The sequence below is a fragment of the Sceloporus occidentalis genome, unplaced genomic scaffold (genome assembly GCF_023333645.1).
Source record: "Sceloporus occidentalis isolate IW3139 unplaced genomic scaffold, rSceOcc1.0.p SCAF_95, whole genome shotgun sequence".
NCBI classification, from domain to species: domain Eukaryota; kingdom Metazoa; phylum Chordata; class Lepidosauria; order Squamata; family Phrynosomatidae; genus Sceloporus; species Sceloporus occidentalis.
In genome coordinates, this window is record NW_028317075.1 from 3,395,682 (window position 1) to 3,418,874 (window position 23,193).

The 23,193-nt window shown below is 39.7% G+C and overlaps 1 protein-coding gene across 1 annotated transcript in view; it reads right to left on the minus strand.

Annotated features, from left to right (window-relative positions):
* Positions 1–23,193, minus strand: part of LOC149284339 (WD repeat and FYVE domain-containing protein 3-like) — an 82,066-nt gene that overhangs the window by 27,568 nt on the left and 31,305 nt on the right. Inside the window, exons 13-33 of the mRNA XM_089496853.1 lie at positions 22,499–22,676; positions 21,670–21,884; positions 20,935–21,047; positions 19,632–19,863; positions 19,339–19,439; positions 18,907–19,125; positions 16,638–16,819; positions 16,275–16,506; positions 15,962–16,122; positions 10,942–11,053; positions 10,438–10,628; positions 8,594–8,746; positions 8,232–8,305; positions 7,757–7,918; positions 7,439–7,533; positions 6,692–6,812; positions 6,279–6,496; positions 5,155–5,390; positions 3,968–4,102; positions 1,885–2,064; positions 689–922 (exon numbers count right to left, since the gene is read on the minus strand). Coding sequence (XP_089352979.1) covers positions 689–922; positions 1,885–2,064; positions 3,968–4,102; positions 5,155–5,390; positions 6,279–6,496; positions 6,692–6,812; positions 7,439–7,533; positions 7,757–7,918; positions 8,232–8,305; positions 8,594–8,746; positions 10,438–10,628; positions 10,942–11,053; positions 15,962–16,122; positions 16,275–16,506; positions 16,638–16,819; positions 18,907–19,125; positions 19,339–19,439; positions 19,632–19,863; positions 20,935–21,047; positions 21,670–21,884; positions 22,499–22,676 — 3,544 coding nt within the window. The remainder of the gene's footprint in view (positions 1–688; positions 923–1,884; positions 2,065–3,967; positions 4,103–5,154; positions 5,391–6,278; positions 6,497–6,691; positions 6,813–7,438; positions 7,534–7,756; positions 7,919–8,231; positions 8,306–8,593; positions 8,747–10,437; positions 10,629–10,941; positions 11,054–15,961; positions 16,123–16,274; positions 16,507–16,637; positions 16,820–18,906; positions 19,126–19,338; positions 19,440–19,631; positions 19,864–20,934; positions 21,048–21,669; positions 21,885–22,498; positions 22,677–23,193) is intronic.

Sequence of the window (23,193 nt, forward strand, 5' to 3'; positions counted from 1 at the left end):
TCTATTCAGCAATGGTGTTGGGATATTACTAATATCTGGGGTTCCAACTGGTAGAGGACCCTCACTGTAAAATTTTGGGTTCTGACTATGGGAGGAATAGGACTATAACAGCGTCTTTTCCTGTCTGAATTATAGAAGCAAGGAGATATGATTAATCCCACTATAGGGCTTATACAAAATGTATTAGATGTATTGTACAATTTACAGTGTATTGTTCAATGTATGGAATTAGAAAGATTATTATAAATTTGCCAGTCTAACAGATATTTGTTATTTTGACCAGTGTTAACACTAAGTGGGTTTCAATTACGGAATACACCAATATGAGGGAAACATGTCTGGATACAGAATTAGATTTGGCTTACAATGTCATTGCTAAATACAGGAGATCAGTATCTCTTAATTAGAGGCTTTGGTGTTTGTCCAGTATGCTGGGCTGCGATAACACACAGACACACAGAGTACTTATCTTAACTGTCCTGTGTTATACAAAAGAATATTTGAATCACAGAGTCTGAATTGCCTAGATCATTGGTGTAATTCCAGGCCTTGAGGGCTACAAGCAGCCAAGAATTCTGCCTGTGCTCAAGCTTACCTGGGCCATATTGTCTACAGAACCATCCTACACAAAGACAAGCCAGAGATCTTTCCCTTGTACAATAAAATGCCTTCCACATTAAACACATACCTCTAGCAGCAAGTCTATCAATGGCGTTTGCTTGCTGGCGGGAGTCATGCATAGATTTTCGATCACAAGGACACGCATGAAGTCAAACACAAATTTCTTTGCAGGGTGGTTAGTTAGGTAGGTTTTGAAGCCCACATTGCAATATTCCGATTGGCTTCTGTTCATGCCCGAGTCTGAAGTGAAAGCCTTAAATTCTTCAGCTGGGGATCCAACTTCATCATCAAGGTCTGTGACCTACAAAATAGAGCTTAATCACTAAAAAAAAAGCAAACAAATACTAGAAACACAAAGGCTACCATACAGAATACAACGGCAGTACTAGAAGACAACGTTTCTGGGCATATATGTCACAGAAATATTTAGCATTTGTTCTTGACTACAACATAACAGTTGTTTGCGATTTTTCTGTGAAATCTGCTGTTGACATATAGGTATTTTACTGAGCCAGGATGAAGGAGGCCACCAAAAGTCACTGGTTCAGTAATCTTAAAGTTTCTTTATTGATTTCATTTCTGTATGTAAATCAACAGCAGGACCTTGAAGCACTTAGCAGGCTTTGTAGGCAGCATATAAGGGTTATGCATGAAATGGGTTTAGTGTGTAAAATTGGCAGGGCTGAGTCAAACACCAAGCTCCGTTGTACCATGCATGGCACCTAGATCCACTTTATGGAAAAAAGTCATTTGGATTTGATGTGAAATATTTTATCTGACTGCATTAAAGGGGCAGTTTATTGTCCCTAACAGCATCTTCAAAAATAATACAGTACTTTATGCAGTGGTATGGTAGGTGCCTGCCTTGAGTCCAGATCCACCAGCTATCACCCAAAGAACTTATTCGCATACATGAGATCTATCTAGTTATAAAGAACATTTTCAGAAGAGGTCAGCATGGTCCGTGCTGACAAACTACATTAAATACAATGTGTCTGCCTATTCATAACTATGAATGTTCCATTACTTGGAAGAACAAACACTTTGCATTGATCAGGATTTGTATGCGTCATTAGTATGTAATAGTTTCATTTAATAATAAGAGGACACAGCCAAGTATGAATAGTCATTAAGAATAATAAAAACAATTTATAGGTTGCTGTAGAGCATCTCATCACGTATACTTTTGCTTTCGCTTTTTTAATTTGAAATAAAAAAAAAAAACATATTGAATTAGTTTCAAAACAGAGACTTGACCCTTACCATTTCAGAGTATGGTCGGATGTTGAAAGGGAACACTGTGGCTGCCAGCGCACAAAGGAACTCTGGGCTGATCCACATAGGCGCAAGATCTGGTACATTATGGTACAGGTACCGAAAGAACTGCATCAAGGTGACTGGGTACTCCCGGAGCCAGGAACCCTCTTCCTCGGATTGCCAAGGCTGTGTTCAAATAAAAGAATTCAACGTGAATATCCACCACCATGTCACTGACACCAACTGCTAGATTAAAAAACACAAGCAACTGCTAACATACAGTATAAAAATTCCAACAAGCCCACGAGCCAGTTATTGTGAATAATATGTCTCATGTGTTATTACAAAAACACGTCACAGAAGTATTCTAATAAATTACTGGTTTTATTGCATTTATAGATTCAAAGCCAGTCTTTCTTTTGTATTATAACTATACCTATGTTGATAGATTGTAAGCTTGGGAGCAGGGCCCTCTTTATCTAATGTATACGTTTGCCCTAGTCTATCAAGACTAGTTTTGTCATACCCTCGAATATATGTCTTGTAAGAATTGCTGTGTAATTGCTATATAAAGAATTTATTATTATTAATAATAGAAACTACAGCACTGATGAAAAGACAAAGTTATTGTATGTATGTATATAATGTACATTGACACCTGAGAGTCCCAATAGTTGCCCTTATCACTGCTTGAATACATTGATTCAGACTTATATTTACCTCTTGACAAGTAAAGGTTTTCTGTTATTAGAACCATTCGGCTGCCACCATTAGTTACTTACTTACGACTATGTAATTAATCTTTGTGATGGATGAATGATGGGCTAAACAAGAGTTTCTAATCTGAAAGCTCACACGTATGCACACACTATAGCAGATTTACCAGATTTTGTAGAAAAGTAAGAATATATCTTCACATTTTGAGCCATATCATTAACTATTATAAATAGTCTTTAGATCCAAACACACACACACATGTATTTATTTAATTTATATGTCTAGAATCTTAACCTTGCATAAGGAGAGAGTTACACCTAGGTTTCATGAAGCCTAGAAAACAGTAGCTTGGATATAAATATTACCAATTCTGAAGTTTTAGAACTCAGCCTAGCTTTAGATGTTGGCAGATTTGTTTAATTTATGCAAAAAAACTTCAAAAAAAAAAACCTCATGTTTTTTAAGATTTTAGTTGGCACACAAGGTTTCCTAGTGATATAAAGAAAATATGCTGCTACCCTTCATTTATTATTGTCCCCATCTGTCATTCTTTCACTAAACTCATTTCCTGTCTATAAAACAAAGCAAGAATTCAGAGCATACCCAGCAAATATCATTCAAAAAACACCTGAGGCGTAAACATTGGAGATTCCGACACACTATATGGCCATATATTGCTTAGCTTGCCGCTATGTCAAAGTACCCCAGGTGTGGCGAGTCCAATCTAATTATTCAATGCAATATTCCTGACCAAGGAGCTGAATCACTGGGACCGCTTTGCCTTTTAACCCAAGAGACTCTTTAGCAATTTAAAGCCGTCTCTGAACAAAACGAGGGGCTTCTCAAACCTAACGTTTGTTCAGAAACTGCAAACAGATAGAGCACCAAAAAAATACAAAAATAGGGGAGCGCGCAACCTAAATGTTTATGCTTTTAAGTAATGTCCTCCCCTGTTTCTGTATATTATTATGTTTTTGTCTATTTCTGCTGACCTGTATGTCCTTGTTTACAATTCACTGTACGATTTAGCCTATATTAAAAGCACGAGTTTGGTTATTGCAAGAGCTGTGATGGAAGACGGAGTATTGGTTTGGTATATATTCTGTACCTTCAGAGATATGCCTCAGGTTTTGCCACCTATGTTACGTACACACAGTAAACCTCCAATTGTACATTACTGCACTATATGCCTGAGTCTTGCATATATAATTTATCAACATATTCTGTGCAGTGTATGTTGGGGCAAAATGAGTCATTGGTGACATTTAGAAAACAGAAGGTCTCCTTGTACATATGGTGCAATTTATGGTTTTTCACGCGTGATTTGCCGACTACAAATGCACAGGCACTAATTATAACGCACCATACTTACAGAATTAAGCATGGTCCTCAACATTCCCAGGAGAAGGAAGGCAGCTTCTGTGCAAACATTGTGTATGGAGGAGAACACATTTCCACTGGATGCAGGAACTCCAAAGATAAAGGTCCAGATGGAGTCCAAATCAAACTATAGAGGCAAAAAAAATCATCTTATATTTGTGACACCTCCAACTACAGTGGGGAAAAAACTAAGAAAAAAAAATCTTGAGATCTGAAAGCCCTAGCGAAGTAATTATTTGAGCAAACCAGCCATTTGGTCCCAGAGCTATTGAGGCAAAGCCTAGCTATGTAGATGAGGGAGACGGTGGAGTGGAGTCAAAAAGCTGGACTCCTCTGTTCAACCAAAAATAGTAGAAAAATGGTATATTGTTAACGAGAACAAATTATTGATAAGGAATACCTGTTCTAACCTCCATATAAAACTTAACTGATTTTACACTTTGCTTATAAATAGTGCATTCTTATGTTTGCAGTTGGTTAGAACTATTGGATTTTTTTTTTTTAAATACCCATGCTTAATTAAAGTGCAATCATTAAGTGTAACTGGTATATCAATAGATCATCTACAAGCATGCATAGATCCTTTCCTTCAATAAGCTGCTGGTTCCATGTACGCATATAAAGAGTCATATATAACAGAAGTGGGGCCTGTACATTACCACATATAGGATACATGGCTGTCCTCTTGTGTCTACTTGGCAAATCAGGCAGCTAATGCAATGTTGACACTCAAAAGGATACACAAAAGACACATGTGGCGCTTTGCCGAGGAAGTGGGCATGCTATGCTTGTTGGTCAGGTGGAAATGATTTGTATACAATGCCAGATACTCTTCCAACTACCCTTAACATTACCCTTATCCTTTACTCCACAGTAGTTCTTTATATACAAACCCCGTAGTCCTATGAACTCATACAGGTGCCATTATAATCCAGTTTATTGGTTTAAAACCGTGCTCCGTCTCTCATACTCAAGAGCTACACAGATAAAGGTGTTTTGCAGTAGCTATGCAAACCAGGCTGCTATTCCAAAAAAATGCACAGAATATGATAGCAGCCATTGGAGAGAAAAGAGAAAAAAAAAGAAAAACAAACACAAAAGAAAACAAGAAAGGATGAAAATAGGGAGAGAGAGAGAAAAAAAAAACCACACGAACATGCCATACTGGCTAATTCCTACCTGGCAAGCCCGGTTACTTCGGTGGCTGGTGACAGGTGCACTGACCTGCAAGTTCTCAGGCAGCTCGGTAACGGGCTGTTGCAGGAAAAGCGCCATAAGCAGAAAGTAAAGCGCAGGGACGTTGGTGTGCTTGGGGAGAAGAGACTGGAGAACAGAGAAGCCAGGGAAGTGACAGGCATCACGGTTAATCTCCCTGAGTGTTGACCTGCCACCGGCACTCCTTCCTACATTAAATCCTATAGAGAGAAGAATAAAAATAAAAAACACAAAAAAAAACAAAACAAGGGCATTTGAGGACAAATTAAGAATAAGCCATAATTTCAACTACAAACTGAGTAGGTGATCAATCACGCATATATAAAACCCCAGCATGCAATACAATAGCAGGAACACACCTTATGCATCTGTTTTTGTATCTACTTTAGACGATACAAAAAAACACCAATACGATGATTTATCTGCTTTTTTAAAGTTACTGACAGGGTGGTAGATAAATGGAACAGCCTAGCTGCAGAAGTGGTTGAATCTAATACAGTGAGGGAGTTTACACATGTATAAAGCTATCCTGAATTGAAGACGAGACCAAGAACTGATTAAGGTTTGCGGCTTTAGATCGAGAAAAACGAGCAGACTAGATGGGCCAAATGTTTTGTTTATCTGCTGCAACTAAAAATTCCATGAAAATAAATGGCAAAGAGATACGTTTAAAGTGACCACCGCTATATTTGGCAAGTTAATGATAGGAGTTGTGTTGGACTAACTGTTAATGTTTTTATATACTTATTGCCCTATAACATGCATTTTTTGCCTTCTGAAGACATGGCACACCCCACATGCACAAATAATGATTGACTTTTGAGAGGTGCCATATAAACCCAATGTTTAAAACAAATATAGAATTTGTGGGATTTTTATATATTACATGTAATATGTCAGTTTTCAGACTACTTGAAGTGAAGTACCGGTAAATACATCAATAATATCACTCTTAAATATATAGGCAAAAAAGTAATGAAATAATAAACTAGACAATAAGACAATAATGTATAACATGCAAAAAAAGGGCTTTTTTCAATATTTTCTTAAAATGTATGTTGGTTGCTTGATGTGTGCAATATGTTTACCTAGCACTGTTCCAATCTTATTGGTCAGGACAGAATCGGTTTGGTCAAGCCAGCCCCCACCGCTCACTCCTTCCTTGAACTTCATGAGTATAGGCAGGTTGCTGAGCAGCACCACAAGAATCCTCATAGAAGCTGTGACGGTTGTCGAATGCAAGTGTTCCTCCATGAACATTATCACCCAATCAAAGCCGAGGGTCTTTACCAGCTCTTCACAGGCTCTTCAGAAAAATAAAGGAAAGGTTGACGTTAGGAGCAGCATTATTCCCCCCTATATTTATACAAAGCTCAGACAGCATATCGGAGCTACCGTGTAACATTCAGATCCGCTAATTAATACATTAACTAAATACTCAAAAATATGTGAACAAATAGCCTTACTATTTACCATTATTGGCATTTGAAAATATACTTACTGTAGGTTTACTGTGGTCTTTTCCTTGTTAGTATACAGTAGTTTAAGCAGCATGTCCAATAGCCTGTTTCTTAGAAGTATAAGGTTAGCAGAAACCAGTCCTCCAAAATCATCCTCAATTCCTTGTGGAAAGGAAATTCAGAGAAACACAATGAAACGTCACGGTGACAACTAAATACATGTCTGCCATAGAAATGCATTGATAGACTGTCACATGTAAAGGATCCCACTCTCCCTTCTTTTCTTTGATCTTTTCTATCTGCCCCAAGGTAACACAGTCCATGCTGATACACAGACAACTGACTTTGAAAGGCCACGGATCTAAAGTAAATAGGAATTGGTATATCGGGTTACGAAGGTATCCAGCGATTGAATAATTTTCAAAATTAACACAAAAGCCCTTGCATGTCAAAGGCCGATGCTATTATTTAGCAGGTAATGGAAATGCTTTCTTAAGTGAAAACTAACATACCTAACACCTGACCTCCACATCCAACAAATTAGACAAACCTGCTCAACTGAGCTTTATGGCATGGAAACATCAATATCTGGATACCCGTGTTTTGTCTTGCATGATTGGATTTACTATTTTAGGATTCCATGGATCATAACGCTTGTGTTTATTGATCCACAGATTCAGGTTCTTTGGCAACGTTTATGATCAGTTAATTACCATTTTTTTTTATTTCACGTCGTGTAGTATTGGTTGGTTTTGCAGGTTGGTCAGGATAGCAATTAGCTTACTTACCTGGCTCATGTTTCTCTTCGTTGTTAACTTCCATAATTACAAATTTCTCGCACACAGCGAATGTTGGCAGTGTTGACGAGATGAACTGACCAAACCTTAAAACGTTAAAAGAAAAAGAAAAAAAATCAACTGGGCAAACTATATATTCTATAAAATGAAACAGATAAGCCCAGAAAAAAAACAAAACAAAAAAAAAAACAAACAACTAAACTAAAAACCCACAATTTACCAGATTGGCGTATATTACATACAAAAACACACACAGGCTATACATGAAATTTAGAGATGCAGACAAATGAACCAGAGTGCAATGCGTACCTGAGCAGGTCATTGGGGTTGGGAAATCCCTGCAGTAGGAAGCTAAGCACATTACTAATGGCAGCGATGGTTGGCTGAGACAGAGACGTGTCTCGTAAGGTCATCAGGAGCTTGGGAATTAGCTGGAACTCTCTCATCAGTTTAGCATTCTTTGCTGCCTCACTGCAATAAAATGTAGATACAGCCTTAGTTCAGCGAAAAAGAAACCCAAACAGGACCACTTTTGTTTTATCCAATGAATGCAGTACAAAATAAATTGATTGCTACGTCATCTGTGGCAATATGTTGCTGCCATCTCACCCTTTTCAATAAGTAGAGACTTCCAACATGCTTAAAGGGTTAGTTACTACCCCCCAATGGTGCACAAAGTGGAGTGCTGGCCTACATATAAATGATGATAAGCAGAGATCACTTTAAAGATATATGTAAAATATTTTTTTCTTAGTAAATAATAAAATAAAACTTGGTCCCGTACCTTGATTCTGTCAGCAGTTCAATGAAGTGTTCAAACAGCGATAAATGGAGCTCATATGGAGCATGCAGCCAGACCTAAAGCAAAATCATTATCAGCCACGCATAAAATATATACCGTCATATAGTCAGAGCAATGACAATATAAAAATGATATATACATATAAAACGCAAATAAAAGTTTTATTGGCTACCACAATTTGTTTTTTTTTCTTAATTTTTAATCTAAAGTGCCTTCAAAATAGTATATTTGCAAATTTAAGAAGTGACTGACATCATTGTGCTCCTACTTCATGTGCGAATGACCTGTTCGAACGTTCTATTAGTTTTAATAAGAAGCTTCTAATAAGAAGGTAAGTAACATACCTCAAAGTCACACAGCAGATCCTGGAAAGCAGTGGAGTTGGGGATAATAGAGGTTTCATGTCCGCTGTCAACCGTTCCCACCAAAGAAAAAGTCAGATGCAGAATGTGGCTGTTCAGGAGACCTCGTTTCTTCTTTAGTAGCATTGCCAGCAGCTAACAAAAACACAATACACCACCAGTTTTAATTGACAGGTACCACAATGTATCACAGCACATTCCAAAGCAAGTCCTTTCATAGACGTTACAAGAACATAGCATGCCTTATGTCATCTCAGATGAGGTGCACTGAAGGACAACAACAAAAAATGTTCCCCAACAGTCTTTAGCTTTTTGCGCGCAAGGTCAGATTAAAATGATTTGGAATTTCATTTTTGGAACTTCTTCAGCCCCTCCGACAAGATGAGGGCGCTGCGAGGACTGCCATGCATTATTTTATTATTATCCTTTATTTATTTGCCACTAAAAGTCTTAACCCAGAGGTGTAAGCTTACTATGTTTCTGCCGTTTTGCAGTAGAGTTTTTTCCCTTTCATTTCTACTCCTTGTCTTCATGTTGCAGAACATTTGACAACCCTTGGCAGACGTTATCCTATGAAATCACTGAGGTTATTCAGTTTCCGGTTGCGTTAAAGGACAATAACCGTTTCAACACATGAATTTCAATATGCTTTATGAGGGTAAACCACAAGGAGCTTCCTTCCTGCAAGAAGGGGGGAAGCTGACCTGCATAATGTCTGCATTAAATCAGCGAGATGACCTCACAGGACATTTTGCCACATATAGTGCATTTTGAAGTCAGGGAAAAGAACTGTTTTCCTCTAAACTTCTGGTATAGACATCCTGACCAATAAGTAGTGAGGGAAACTTTGAGAACTACATTAGGCAGTGATTATTATTGCTTCAGTGATTGTGGCGTAATTGGGGTTAAGGATTCTGATAATCAGTACATAGTAAGCACATCTCTGTAATGAGAACCCCTCTCCAACAGTAGTTCGAGTTTGGGGTTGCAATCTCAATCAGGCCGAACCGCTACAAGTTGAAGTGTTTTTGTTTGTAGTTAAAGCTTCACAAATCAGATTTTTTTAAACACACAGTTTTGTAATTATGCTTAGAGAAGCCAGACAGAAAAATAAGGTTCCATGCAAGACCAACTTCATTAACCTGACATCGGACAACAATCACGTTTCAGTTTCTAGTTGGTGTCCTCTACAATCAGGGACAATTTAATTTTTCTTGGAAAATGATTTAGTTTCAATGCTTGTAGCCATTGTGCTTTTTGCTACTGGTAAGAAACCATAAAATATATTCTAGCAACCTATTCTAAGAACCTAGAAGTCTATTTCACAAAAGCTGCTGATGTGCAACTGAAAAGGTCTTAAGAAAGGAATAGCACTTGGCGATCAATATAGTAGCAGGGAAAAGCAGAGCACTTCTCTGAATGCGCTGAACCCTAAACAAATGCAAGATGACCATGGAAGTTATAGGATTCTGCTGAAGTGATTAATCTCAGTCACATGAATGGCCAACACTTGCCATGTTACCAACACACAGGACCAGTCACTGGGAGGTAGCCGGGTAAACAAATGTTTTTAACGTTATCTTGTGTCACATGAAGTTGTAGGGCATCTACTTCTGGTACAAAATATGGTATTAGGTGCCACATGTCTCATACACATGCCTGGCCTAAATACAACACCTGTAACAATACAGCAATGCTGATTTATCCTGAGTAATATTTTGATCCCAATCTGACATTCGAGATTAAATGTTCCACCCAATATAACCTCAAGTAGATAATTGAAGTAAACTACAAGGAGTAGCTATAAAACTGTACTGTCTTGGTACCTGGTAGCCTTTAATTCGTTCCATCTCTTTGCTGGCCAATGGGTTACTCTTCACCACACAAACAAGCGCCTTTACTGCTGCATAAAGCCCTTCCACATCTGATGCCATAGCCACTAAACCCAAGATGGCAGCAGCACCACCAATGTATTGCAAGGTGGTAGCCACAGGCTTTGGGACAAACGTCCTTACACCTGAAAAGAAAATGTAAAAAAAAACAAACAATGAAAAAAGGAAGCTTATAAATAACAATGTCACAATTTCTTCTCTTAGATTGTAAATATACTCAAATGATTTTAAGAAGTAGTTACATTGTATAAATATATTATTGCATAGCTGATATATATATAATAGTTCATGTCTTCAGTACACCAGAAAAGTTGCCTGCTTTTTATAATATAACAAAGAGCTACATACAAAGGTTTATTGACAGCTTTGCACACTGGTGCATAACTAATGCAGTTGAAGGGCAGCTATTTCCCTTACTAATTTGGACAACAATCTCACCTAAATACCCGATCAGCGCTGCTCCTATCGTCCGAGCAGGTCCATTCAAATGTCCGGCTGAGTTATGCAACAGTTTCACGGGAGTGGCGCTCTCATGGGAAGATATAGACAACTGTTGCAAACAAGAATAAAGTGACAAATAAAGCTTCGAAAAACATATCTCCATAATAAGAATGATTTGGGTAACTAAGTGAGTAACGCAGTCATCGCATTGTTTTCAAGCACTAGGAGCTCAGTAGTGGGCTCCCAGGCTTTATGATCTAGTGTAGGGCTGCAACAACTAATCGATAAAATCGATAATAATCGATAATGAAATTCGTTGCCAACGAATTTCATTATCGATTAGTTGAATCGATTTTTATCGATTATTAAATGAGGGTTTTTTCAGAGCAAACGCTCTGAAAAATACCCCTCATTATATAAACCGTTTCAGTGACTCACAGCAGCAGCTCCTACTTACCAGCCCCTCCCTGTAATCACTGTGACAACTGGCCCCGCCCCTTCCTTCTCCCAGAAGGCCAGAACCACATGGCTGTGACACTCATCTAACTGTGAGTATAAAATTAATATTTGGGCTGCTGAAAGTTAGGGGAGGTGGGAGTTAATTTAGGGGCAGTTATGGTTAATGGGGTGTTTAGGGTTAATTTAGGGGCAGTTATGGTTAATGGGGTGTTTAGGGGCAGCTATGGTTAATGGGGTGTTTAGGGTTAATTTAGGAGCAGCTGTGGTTAATGGGGTGTTTGGGGTTAATTTGAGGCAGCTGTGGTTAATGGTATGTTTAGGGTTAATTTAGGGGCTGTTGTGGTTGACAGGGTCTTTAGGGTTAATTTAGGGGATGCTGTGGTTAATGGGGTGTTTAGGGTTAATTTAGGGGCAGTTATGGTTAATAGGGTGTTTAGGGTTAATTTAGGGTAGTTGTATTGATGGGGTATTTAGAGTTAATTTAGGGGTAGTTATGACTGAGGGTTAATTTGATTAATTTAATAAAGTTAACTTAAGGTGCAGTTAGAGATAAAGGGGGGCAAACTAAGGGGAATCTAAATCCTGGGGGCAGTGAAGATTAACCCAGTACTGATTTATAAAAGTATGGTGTCAGTGTGCTGTGAACGGGTCTGTGACTCTATGAGGGGACTATGAGATATCAGGGGAGGACGGAGTGACATATCTGGGGGTATAAGGCATATACATTATATAAGGCATATGTGGGGAGGGCAGTGTGGCATGTCTGGGGAGGATGGAGTGGTGTATCAGGGGGTATAAGGCGTATCAGGCACAGTGGCATATGTGGGGGTGGAGTGGCATATGTAGGAGGCAGCGTGGAGTGGCATATGTGGGAGGCAGCGTGGAGTGGCATATGTGGGAGGCAGCGGGAGTGGCATATGTGGGAGGCAGCGTGGAGTGGTATATGTGGGAGGCAGCGTGGAGTGGCATATGTGGGGGGCAGCGTGGAGTGGCATATGTGGGGGGCAGCGTGGAGTGGAATATGTGGGAGGCAGCGTGGAATGGCATATGTGGGAGGCAGCGTGGAATGGCATATGTGGGAGGCAGCGTGGAATGGCATATGTGGGAGGCAGCGTGGAATGGTATATGTGGGAAGCAGCGTGGAGTGGCATATGTGGGAGGCAGCGTGGCATATGTGGGAGGCAGCGTGGAGTGGCATATGCGGGAGGCAGCGTGGAGTGGCATATGTGGGAGGCAGCATGGAATGACATATGTGGGAGGCAGCGTGGAATGGCATATGTGGGAGGCAGCGTGGAATGGCATATGTGGGAGGCAGCGTGGAATGGCATATGTGGGAGGCAGCGTGGAATGGTATATGTGGGAAGCAGCGTGGAGTGGCATATGTGGGAGGCAGCGTGGAGTGGCATATGTGGGAGGCAGCGTGGAATGGCATATGTGGGAGGCAGCGTGGAATAGCATATGTGGGAAGCAGCGTGGAGTGGCATATGTGGGAGGCAGCGTGGAGTGGCATATGTGGGGGGCAGCGTGGAGTGGAATATGTGGGAGGCAGCGTGGAGTGGCATATGTGGGGGCAGCGTGGAGTGGTATGTGTGGGAGGCAGCGTGGCAAGCCTGGGCTCACATGTGCATAAATTGGGGGGGGGCTGGTTGGGAAATAAAGACAAGAAATGTATTTTATCAAAGTTTTTTTTTTATTCTGCTGTTTGTATTTAACAATTTGTTTATTAAATTATTTTAAATAAATGAAAAATTTACATTCATTTTTTTTATCCGATTAATCGAAAAAATAATCGGCCAACTAATCGATTATGAAAATAATCGTTTGTTGCAGCCCTAATCTAGTGTAAAGATAAAGTAAGGTAGCTTATATGAAATGGTTTGTTAATTGAGGGAAATATAGAATGGAAACATTTGCATTCAACAACTAGATAACAAGTCTAATGGCATATTTAGACCTAGGACTTGAATGTCACTATGAGGGGGGCTTCTCCAGAGCATATACCATATGTTGTTTGCTTTGGGGAAACTTATACCACTAGAGGGTACAAGCAGGACTGGATTGGCTGTTGGGCAAATTAGGGCACCTTTCCTTGGATAGTTAGTTGCATTGTCTGGAAAAGGTATGTAAAGGATCACGAAGCAGCCACCTCGAGAGATTGATCTCCAGTGTGGCTGATAGGGAAAAGAACCAGGAAGACAATGAGTTTCACACTGAAGCTATGAGGTCTATGGATGGAATTCAACAAGACTCTGTGATGAGAAAAAAAAAAACCAGGGCCATACTCTTAGGAGCAGTCTTTATCTGCAGAGGAAGTTGGCTCCCTTCTTCCAATCTTACTGGAATATGAGTGGCTGAGTTGTCCAGGAGTCTGAATTCTGTCCAAGCCAGAAACAACCTAAAGAAGAGAATGGTTGCTTACGCCTCCTTGATGATTCAAACAGGCTACTACGGCTCCATAGTCTGATTGAATCCTGATTGGCAGATGGTAAATCAAGTGGCTCCAATGCTTTAAAGCCTTTTAAACCACCAAGAATTCTCTCCAATTGGAGGAAAGATGAAAGGGAAACTATCAAAGGACACCATGTTTTCAGGATGATGGAGCCATTTAAATGGGCCTCCCAACCACGGGCACTGGTGTCTGTGGTGATAAGTCACCAGAAAGGTACCAGCAACCTTCTTCCTCTTGTAAGCCTTGATATAACCTATAAATAATTCAGGGATAGTTGGGTTCATAGAGAATTTAAATACTCTCTTCTAGGAGCGCTTCTTGTCCCATCTTCATAAAACATGACATATTGCACACTTAACCGTGTATTGTGTAGAACTCAGAAGCCCAATTAGTGACATGGCTATTCGTAAAGAAAATTAACGGAAAGATTAACTTCTCCACTCTGCCCTCCGAGAAGAAGACCTTGGCAAGATATGAATCCAAGATAAGCCCTAGAAAGCAAATCCACGTTACGAGATGGGACTTCGTCCAGTTGAGAATCCATCTTAGATCTTGCAGGGTAGAGAGAGAGAATGAAATTCAGATGTAGAAGAATTCTTTGTGATTTTGCTTTCAAGAGCCAGTCATCCAAACAGGGAATAAGGCAGATCATTTCCTAATGAGAGAGGCTGCAATAATCTAGGCGAAAATTCTAGTGCCAGAGGCTAGGCCATAGGGTAGAGACAGTCAGAAACTGATCGACACAAGGGCCAAACAGAACAAACTTTTGATGTGCCAAAAGGATGGGCACATGAAGTGTCCTTCAGATCGAAGGTGGGTAGAGTCGGATTTATTCCATCTTAATCCCTGCTGAAGCAATTTGAGAACCCATGGGTTTTGAGTCATTCTCAGACATGCAAGAAGAAAAAGCTTCGGACAGCCCTCCAGCTTGATGGGTCTGGCTTCAAGAGGAAGAAGATTTAGACTTTTCTATGACCCCTGGCGGGCTTGCTATGAAAGGAACAATTTTAGAATCTTTACCTTTGATGTCAACCATGGTGGTTGTTTCCTCATGGGCAACCAAAGTCTCCTGTAATGTATTCAAGCAGGGGATCTACTTCAGGACTAAAAAGATTGCCACCTTAAAAGGGCATGCTAAGCAATCTTCCTAAGAAGGGTTATCAGCTGCCCATGCCTTCAGCCATAAGGCCATCATTATTGCTACTAAAAGCAGAGAACCAAAGCATCACATAAGTAATCCACTGGTAGGAGTAATGTTTATAAAATCTTGTTTCTTGGTGCCTTGGTTGCCAGATCTTTTTCAGCCTGGGTAAGCTAGACTATCTGGCTAGTGAAGCTATGAGGTGGAGGCTTTAAAGTTATTTTTGTTGCTTCCTCAGCTTTCACATCCATAGTCCAAAGGTAAGCTACTCTTTCTACTGAAAGAAAGTAAGCCATAGAGTTGAAGCAGGTAGGGCACAGCTTTTTCCTAGGATCCATAAGGTACCTTTCACTTCCCAAGCACACAAGGTGCTAGGTTTTGGCTAAGGCCTTTTAGGATTATCCCCTTTGCCACCTTATCAGGATCATTGTCAGAAGTAGACATTTCAGAAGAAATAGAACTAAAATAACACCTCGTCAGCCTACTCACAGATGCAGCTACCAAACAGTAACTAGACTCAATCCTGCTGAGGGGCTGATTAGGGTAATTAACTTTCTAATTTGGCACCAAAAGCTGTGGTGATGTCATCGTGAGTTCAGAGCTTTAAAAGATATGAAGATATCACGCATGCACGTGGTAGACAAAGTATAAAGATGGCAGCGGTCGGTGTTGGGGTGAGGGCTGTGAAAAAGCCTTTATTTTATCAATCCCACCATGGGCTACCAGTATTTCAGAATCATTATGGCAGATCTCTCCTTGAAGGTTTTGTCAAAATTGTTGCTCCTGTACGAATAAGTTAGTAAACTATGAAACTAGGTAAGCAAAAAGAGAGGCTGTGACCCAGCTGTATATAAGCACAGAAGATTACCGTGTTTGTAACTATAGGTTCTTAAGGGTGTGTATAGGTCAAACATCTGATGCCTTTGGATGTGACAATATTCTAAGCAAATTCCTGTAAAGCACTCTACCTGCTTTGCTATGGCTTTGCTGTCCAGCTTGTTGTAAACCTTCCGTATTTTAGCTACCGTAAGCGAAGATACTGAAAGCGCGTACAGGCCGAAGGAAACTTTCTCCTCAGGAACGAGCGACACCAGAGATGGACTACCTGATTCAGACTTGGAATCTTTACCTGTGGGAAAACAGAGTGTGTTAATGGGTACAATTTCCTGTGAATACTATTTAAATGTTGTTTTCTACTTTTTACCTGTAGAAACGGAAGAGGCGCATTTTACATGCAGCAGTGAAACAGGAACATAAATCTAAACTAACACCCAGACTTACACGGTGAAGAAACTGCTTGGAAGCTTCCCACATAATTTGGTCCCAGTTCATATATGATAGCAACACTAGCAGCAGGTAAAACGTCCTCCAGAAAATGAGTTGGTCCCAGACGCCACACCAGGGAGGATAGCTGCCGTTGAGCTGGCGGAGTGCCAACATAAGCATAGACCGTGCTAACCACTGGTGGATTAGTAGATCCAGATCCTCCGGGGCTACTGTGCACATAATGAAGCTGCGTGGAAACAATCACAAAAAAGATAAAAATAATAAACGGCCTCAAAAAGACATTGTTACACCTTTATGTTAACGCTATAGTTACATAAACTATGGGTGCTGGTAATTGGTCAGAAATAATGCTCTTACCTTTACTGTATTGATGAGCTGGCCATCCAGGTATAGTGCTGCTGTACTGTTCTTCAACATGCCTTTACTCATGACCAGAACCAGATGGTGCCACTGCCCTTCCATTATAAGATCACTGCAGCGGAAGCGGGCACAGCACGGCAGGATCTCGTAGAAAGATGACTCCTCGCTGAAGTCATCAACTGCCGAGCAAACACAGAAGGAGGCCAAGTTTCAGTAACATGGTAATAAAAGCCACATATAACATACACTTCACCAGCCAATCTCATCTCCAGAAGCAATATTTTTATTGTAATATAATGTCCCGACACCAGGCAGGTGTTTTGTTTTTTTATTTTTCATTAAGCCCTGCTGCAGGCAGTCTGCAGGGGACCTGAATCCTCTCTAGCAGCCAGTGGACGTCTGCGCAATGCAGACAACCCCAGCTGCTGCTGGCACTTCCGCCGGGGCTTCTATAATGGAGCACCGGCATGACATGACCTTCCGGTGCTCCACCATAGAAGCCCCAGTGGAAATGCCGGCCAGCAGCATAGGAGGTTGCGTGACCGCATTGCGCAGACATCCACCGGCTGCCTCCACTAGACTCCAGGGAGTCTGGGGGCAAGTCTGGGGAGCAGAGTGGCATATCTGGGGAGCAGAGTGGCATGTCTATAAGTAAGGTGCATTATTAATTAAATAATGGCTATTGGTTTTCCAAATCTCTGTTTGTATATAACATAGCCTGTCAAAAGCAGGTCTAACTGCATAATAGATACCAAAAATGTTAATATACATGTATTCCTGATCATTAGATAAATTACTGTTTTACCATTCCACTAATGTGTATTTAAAAATATTTTTTTCTTTAAAATAGCACTAAACTGTAAGCGCGCAGCCTATAATAGGATGCGGCTTATAATCGGGCCAATACGGTATATACTTAATGGCAGGGTTAATATTGTCCTTCTTGCTGCAGAAAGTCACCACAGGGGACATTGATAATGTGGCAAGATATTTTTTTCATTAAACCACAGCACAATGTTCAGTGAATGTTAATGATAAAAAAAATATGATTTTCACATGGTTAGAGGAAACGTACTTTTTTATGTGTTAATCACAGATACTAGTTGCGTAGTAAATAAAGCAGTTTTATAAAGTTCATAGAACACCTCCCATATAGCAAGTCAGATAAAATCAGAAGACCAACACTGTTCTACCAAACAGTCTCTATCACAGATTAAATTATCATTATTTCTGACATCTGAAAGCTGAAGGCTACGTGTATGAAATCTCCAAAACAAATCTAATCCACAGTAATTTGTCACTTCCATTACACGGAAGGAAATTGTCATACAATGACAAATGATAGCATAAAGAATGTTACGGGGAATTATAATAACTGTTGTGTGATGCAATTACATGTAAAAACTCAGTGGATCAAAACCAAACATTTACCATCTAAAAATACAAAAAATGACCTAAACATCTAGTTATTACTCCTATAAAACTAAGCCTAATAATAGGTGTTCACAACCCCAAATTTCATATGGGAATAGAACACAAAAAAAAGAATGATGTGGAATAAAATAGCCAAATCCTTCTAGAATTACATTGTGGCTCAGCGTCCACCTATAGTAATGAGATTTGGGAAACACCTGGTTCCCCAGACATTTCCAAGTTAATGTGCTGTTAAATATAATAAAATCAAAACTCCAGTCTTCATGGGTCACTAGGAAAGAGCAGCTGTAGGAGGCCAGTGGAATCTCCCAGCCGCTTGTTCACAGCATCTAGTAAAATCACTTAAAGTAAAAAGCCACAGCCGCAACTGATAGCAGTAAAATGTGAAGGTACTCAGAATACAGCAACGATAGTAATAAGTGTGAGACAAAAATCCAGCTTTACAAGGATTACCTAATAGGAAAATACAATAAATATTTCCAGAACCCAGAAATGAAACTCAAAAAAAATGAAATGTTGTTGGTACACCTAAGTTGGGTTTCGAATACACAATTTGCGCACTTAACACAATGATATAAGTTTATTAAAATTAAAATGGATCTACAAATCCCAAAATCATTTCGCGGATGAGCAAAATATAAAAAATTGTTTATATACCACAATAATAATATTTTTTAAATCTATCCAGCAGTTTTTCCAAGATATTTCTAATACAGGTCAAATATGTCTGCCTCTTCTAGTAAGATTGTTCTTCCCAACACTCACCTGACTTCCTCTTCGTGTATGAGCGACAGGTTCAAATTATCATACAACAGGGTAATGTAGCATTTACCGTAACTATGAAGCAGCTCTTCCTTGGTGGACACTATTAGAGACTTGTCTTTAGCAGAGAGGACAACAGCCAGGCATACATAATGTTGCTCTGAAGAGGTGGCTCTTCGGACTATAGTTAGAAGTCTGACAGGGTGATTATTTGGAGGCGAACTGAAATGCTCAATGCAGAACCAGGTGGAATATGTTAAACCAGAAGGTGGTGGAAACAGGCGTTCTCCTGCAGGAAGAAAAGAAAAAAAAAGTCAACACAGAATTGCCATAATGTCATTTTGCGTAAAATCTGAATTAGAATTGTCAGCAAAACATATGGAATAATAGATCCCAAGGCAACTGCTAAGCTTCAACATGCTGAATAGCTTCATTGTGCTCTGTGTTTCCTTTTTTTGGGCAGAAAACATCACTATAGAATAAGAGTTTGTCTATTTCTTACCTGTTCCCATGCCACTAACCACAGCTCCATCCATGAGGCCTGTGGTGACTGCATTACTAGTTGGTGCATTATGGGGAGCCAGGCTTGGCAAGAATAAAGACCTGCACAATCACCAAAAAAAATGTTAGAAAACAAGTCATTCATCACAATTGAGCAAATTACTGAAAAAGTTGTTTAAGGGACATCGGTATCGGTACCAGTTAACTATGACCCTTCTTTGTGACATCTCATCCTAGTGCTTTTAAAGTATCAGAGTCGATTTTTTTGTGAAAAACTGAAAAAAAACAAGTTACCCAAAGCCTTCCAAAGATGTGTCAAACTCAACAAAAGCAGGAGTGACGGATGATCCATGAAGCCGGATGTCATGTGGCGTTGTCATGGAGACCAGGCACTTCACCCGGGTCAGGGGCACAGTACATCCTTCTGCTGACTTGACCAAGCTCCGATTTATCCTGTAGTGTTGATCCTCGCCAACACAAAACACACTGTCAGAGCCAAGACCCTCCGTTGACAAGATCATGCTACCTGTGGGATAGCCAGCAAAATAGATCAGTTTTCAAACAAAAAAAAATTGTTTGAAAACTTACAAACTTAAAAATTGGTTCACCACAGTTAATCATAATGCTAATAAAGCTACCTGGGAGGTGAGCCTACTATAGAGACCACTAGGCCACATATATTGCGTCCTAAGTCTATAAGGACAATTTTGAAAGGGTTTGGGTGCCCTGCCTTAGTCACATCCAGAGAACGGATGACTAAACAGCAATATACACTATAAACAAAACATCTAGTGTAGTGAGAAGAAATTCTGCAAAGAGATCTCTACAATGATGCCCTCACATCTATAATATGTAAATAGCGGCATAACGGTCTAGGCAAACTAGGCCAGGTACGGGTGGGATGGCATTCCACAATACTGGTGGCCCCATCCAAAAAACATCACTGTATAAATGTAATGTACTTCTGCATTGGTATTGAATTTACATATAAAGTAACACAATGACCTTCATAAATAATTCTATAATAAAATACAGTGTTTACATGAGCCACAATGAAATATGTAAGAGAAAATATTGCTAAAAAGTTAAAAATAAAAATCACTTTATTCCCCCCCCCTCCGGAGCAACAGCATCACTGCCATCTGACACACGACCATCTCAGAATGAAAAATGTCAGGATAATTCCTGTGTCACTGACGCTACAAATATGTCAACACTGTGTACAGAATAAATGTGGGTTTGTCTGCGTAGGAAGAGTGGAAAATGGCAAAAAAAAAAAAAAAAAAAAGTGGTGAACAGATTGCATTTTTAACGTCTCAGAGTCTGAACTGGAAAATAACTTCAAACAAACTGGCTGACCTGACAGAATTGCAGATTTTTGCAGATTTAGCAAAAAAAACCCAGTATTTAATGTATATGATAGCTGTGGGGTCCCTCTAAATTTTCGCAAATCAGGAATGGGGAGGTCAATGAAAACTATATTCAAAGATACATCATTTTCTCAGCAGAACAGCCAACAAAAGTTAAAAAAAAAACAACAACTTAAAAACTGCCACAAATGATAGGTGTAATAGACATTTTAATACGGAAAGCTTACTTCTCATTTCAGGCTCATAACTCAAGGAGCTGGGCTTGTGTACTCTGTACTGCTTTAATAATCGCTTGTCCCACGCTGCACAGTTCAAAGGGTTGCCAAGACGGAGGAATTCTCTAAAGAGACAAATTATTAAAAGTATAAGCAGGCATGTATATACAGATAGGTGCTTTCCTTTAGACAAATTGCACCCTCTTGTATGTTAAGCAAATTCTTCCCTTTTTAAATTAATTTTCTCCTGTTCTATGGCAACAGCCTATCAGTGGTGGCTTTTGTGTCACATGACAAGTAAAGAATTATTTCTGTTAAGGGATCAGACATTCAGTAGAATAATATTTATAATGTTGCACTTAGTTACAAAATCATAAAACTTACACAAGTAGGTAGGATGCACTTATTCGTTATCATTGGGAAAAGATCAATATATTCTGCCAAGCATATGAAGCATACGAATCAGGATAAAACACGAGTCAGAAATCTGTAATCTTTGCCATTACTCTCTGATATATTGACTCTCGGAAGTTGTTGTGAATATTTGTATGTGTTTACTCTGTGTTCAGATATAATAGAGTAAGCTGAAAAATTACATTTTACACATTGTTCAAATATTTATTTTTTTTTGGTATTTTGGAACATTTTGCTGTATAACTTTTTTTCTGCGGAATATTTAGCACATGTGTATTCCCTCCACAGGCACGGTGGTCCGGGGGGACCTTAGGAGCATCTCATATTACACACCTCAGTACCATGGGCTCCAGTGCCTGAGATGCCAGCCTCTCAAACATCCGCTGAAGTGGAGGGTGCAATGAGTGGTCTTCATCTGCCAGAGCGGCGCTGCAACGGTGCAGCAGACGAGCATGCAGCCCCGCTTCACACATCACCTGCTGGTTTCTTTCTGTGTGTACCAATGACTGCAAGATGTTGGCTACCGCCAGCTCAAGGTCCAAGGCATGCTGAAGAGACAAAACGACAAACTCCAGGAAAAAGCCATCCACGCGCATAAAAATGTGGCTGCGCATTTTATACAATCAAAAACTATAGGAGAATAGTTAAAGATGTTGGCAGTTATGACAGTGCTGAATACAAAATTATAATTAATTTAAAACAAAGAAGTAGAATTTTGGTTACTTGAGAACCGTCATATTTTGTGCATGGCCTGTTGCATATCTTTGACAGGTCTGGTGTTAGTTGAGTTATAGCCGTAACCATTAGGCAAAGGAAACTAGAACAGCAACTTGCATATTTATTGAAAGTCAAGTTATATTGAGTTGTACTCAACAGTTGTCCCAATAAACTCTACAGCAGCCATTTATACAGAATTTGGGTCAGCTCGCCTCATTAGGGCAATTCAAGCCAGTTTTTTAGTTGGAGCATTTTTTCCATTCAACTGACCAACTCGGCTGTCAGCTTAATTTAGATGACTTGCTATGCTCTCCACTTCAACTGTACGCGATGTAAGATCTGAGCTATTATAAAAGGTATGACTACTGAAAGTAACTGCATGAAAACGACCGTATTTTATAGAAAAAATAAAATGAAAGCCAGAGAAATCTTTTACCATACGTACTTCTGGTTGGGCATCTGAATCGACCGATGCCAGGAGGTCTAGCATAGAAAGCATGGCACCGGGATGTATGATGACTGCATCTGAACTTGACATAGTGGAGGTTCCCACTTGGACTTTCAAGTCAGTGATATTTTTAATAGGGTTTATGGACAAGGAGGACACTGCATGGTAGACATGTCTGTAAGGAAAAGAAAGAAAACAACAGCCAATATTATGTACTGACTGTGCACAGAAATTTTAATGTTTCTATACAAAACATTGTTATATTCCATAATTACTCCCACTCAGCAAGCAGTTATATGTCAATAGGCAATATTGTGCTTTACTATTAATGCATGTTTCTTCATAATTTAACAGCTCGAATTAAAGTCGACTTTTATTTTTAGACTACATTGTGCTGAACTGCGCAGTATGTCTCAGAGGGAATGGAGAAAAACACAGTCACCAGCAGTAAGGAAGGCTCAGTGGTTTTGAGCTTCATAAAATGTTTCATTCAACAATAATCCTACGGATATGCAACAGACATATTGTAATGTGGTGTGAATCGTGTATTGAAGGAACACACACGATTTCTACATTATATCATAAAATAGTAGAGAGTCAATAAATACAGTCCATTAAAAAATCTAACCTTCTCATTTGTCTTAAGGAATGTAAGGGGGCAGAAAATGTTCTTGTTGGCAAACACTGGTAGC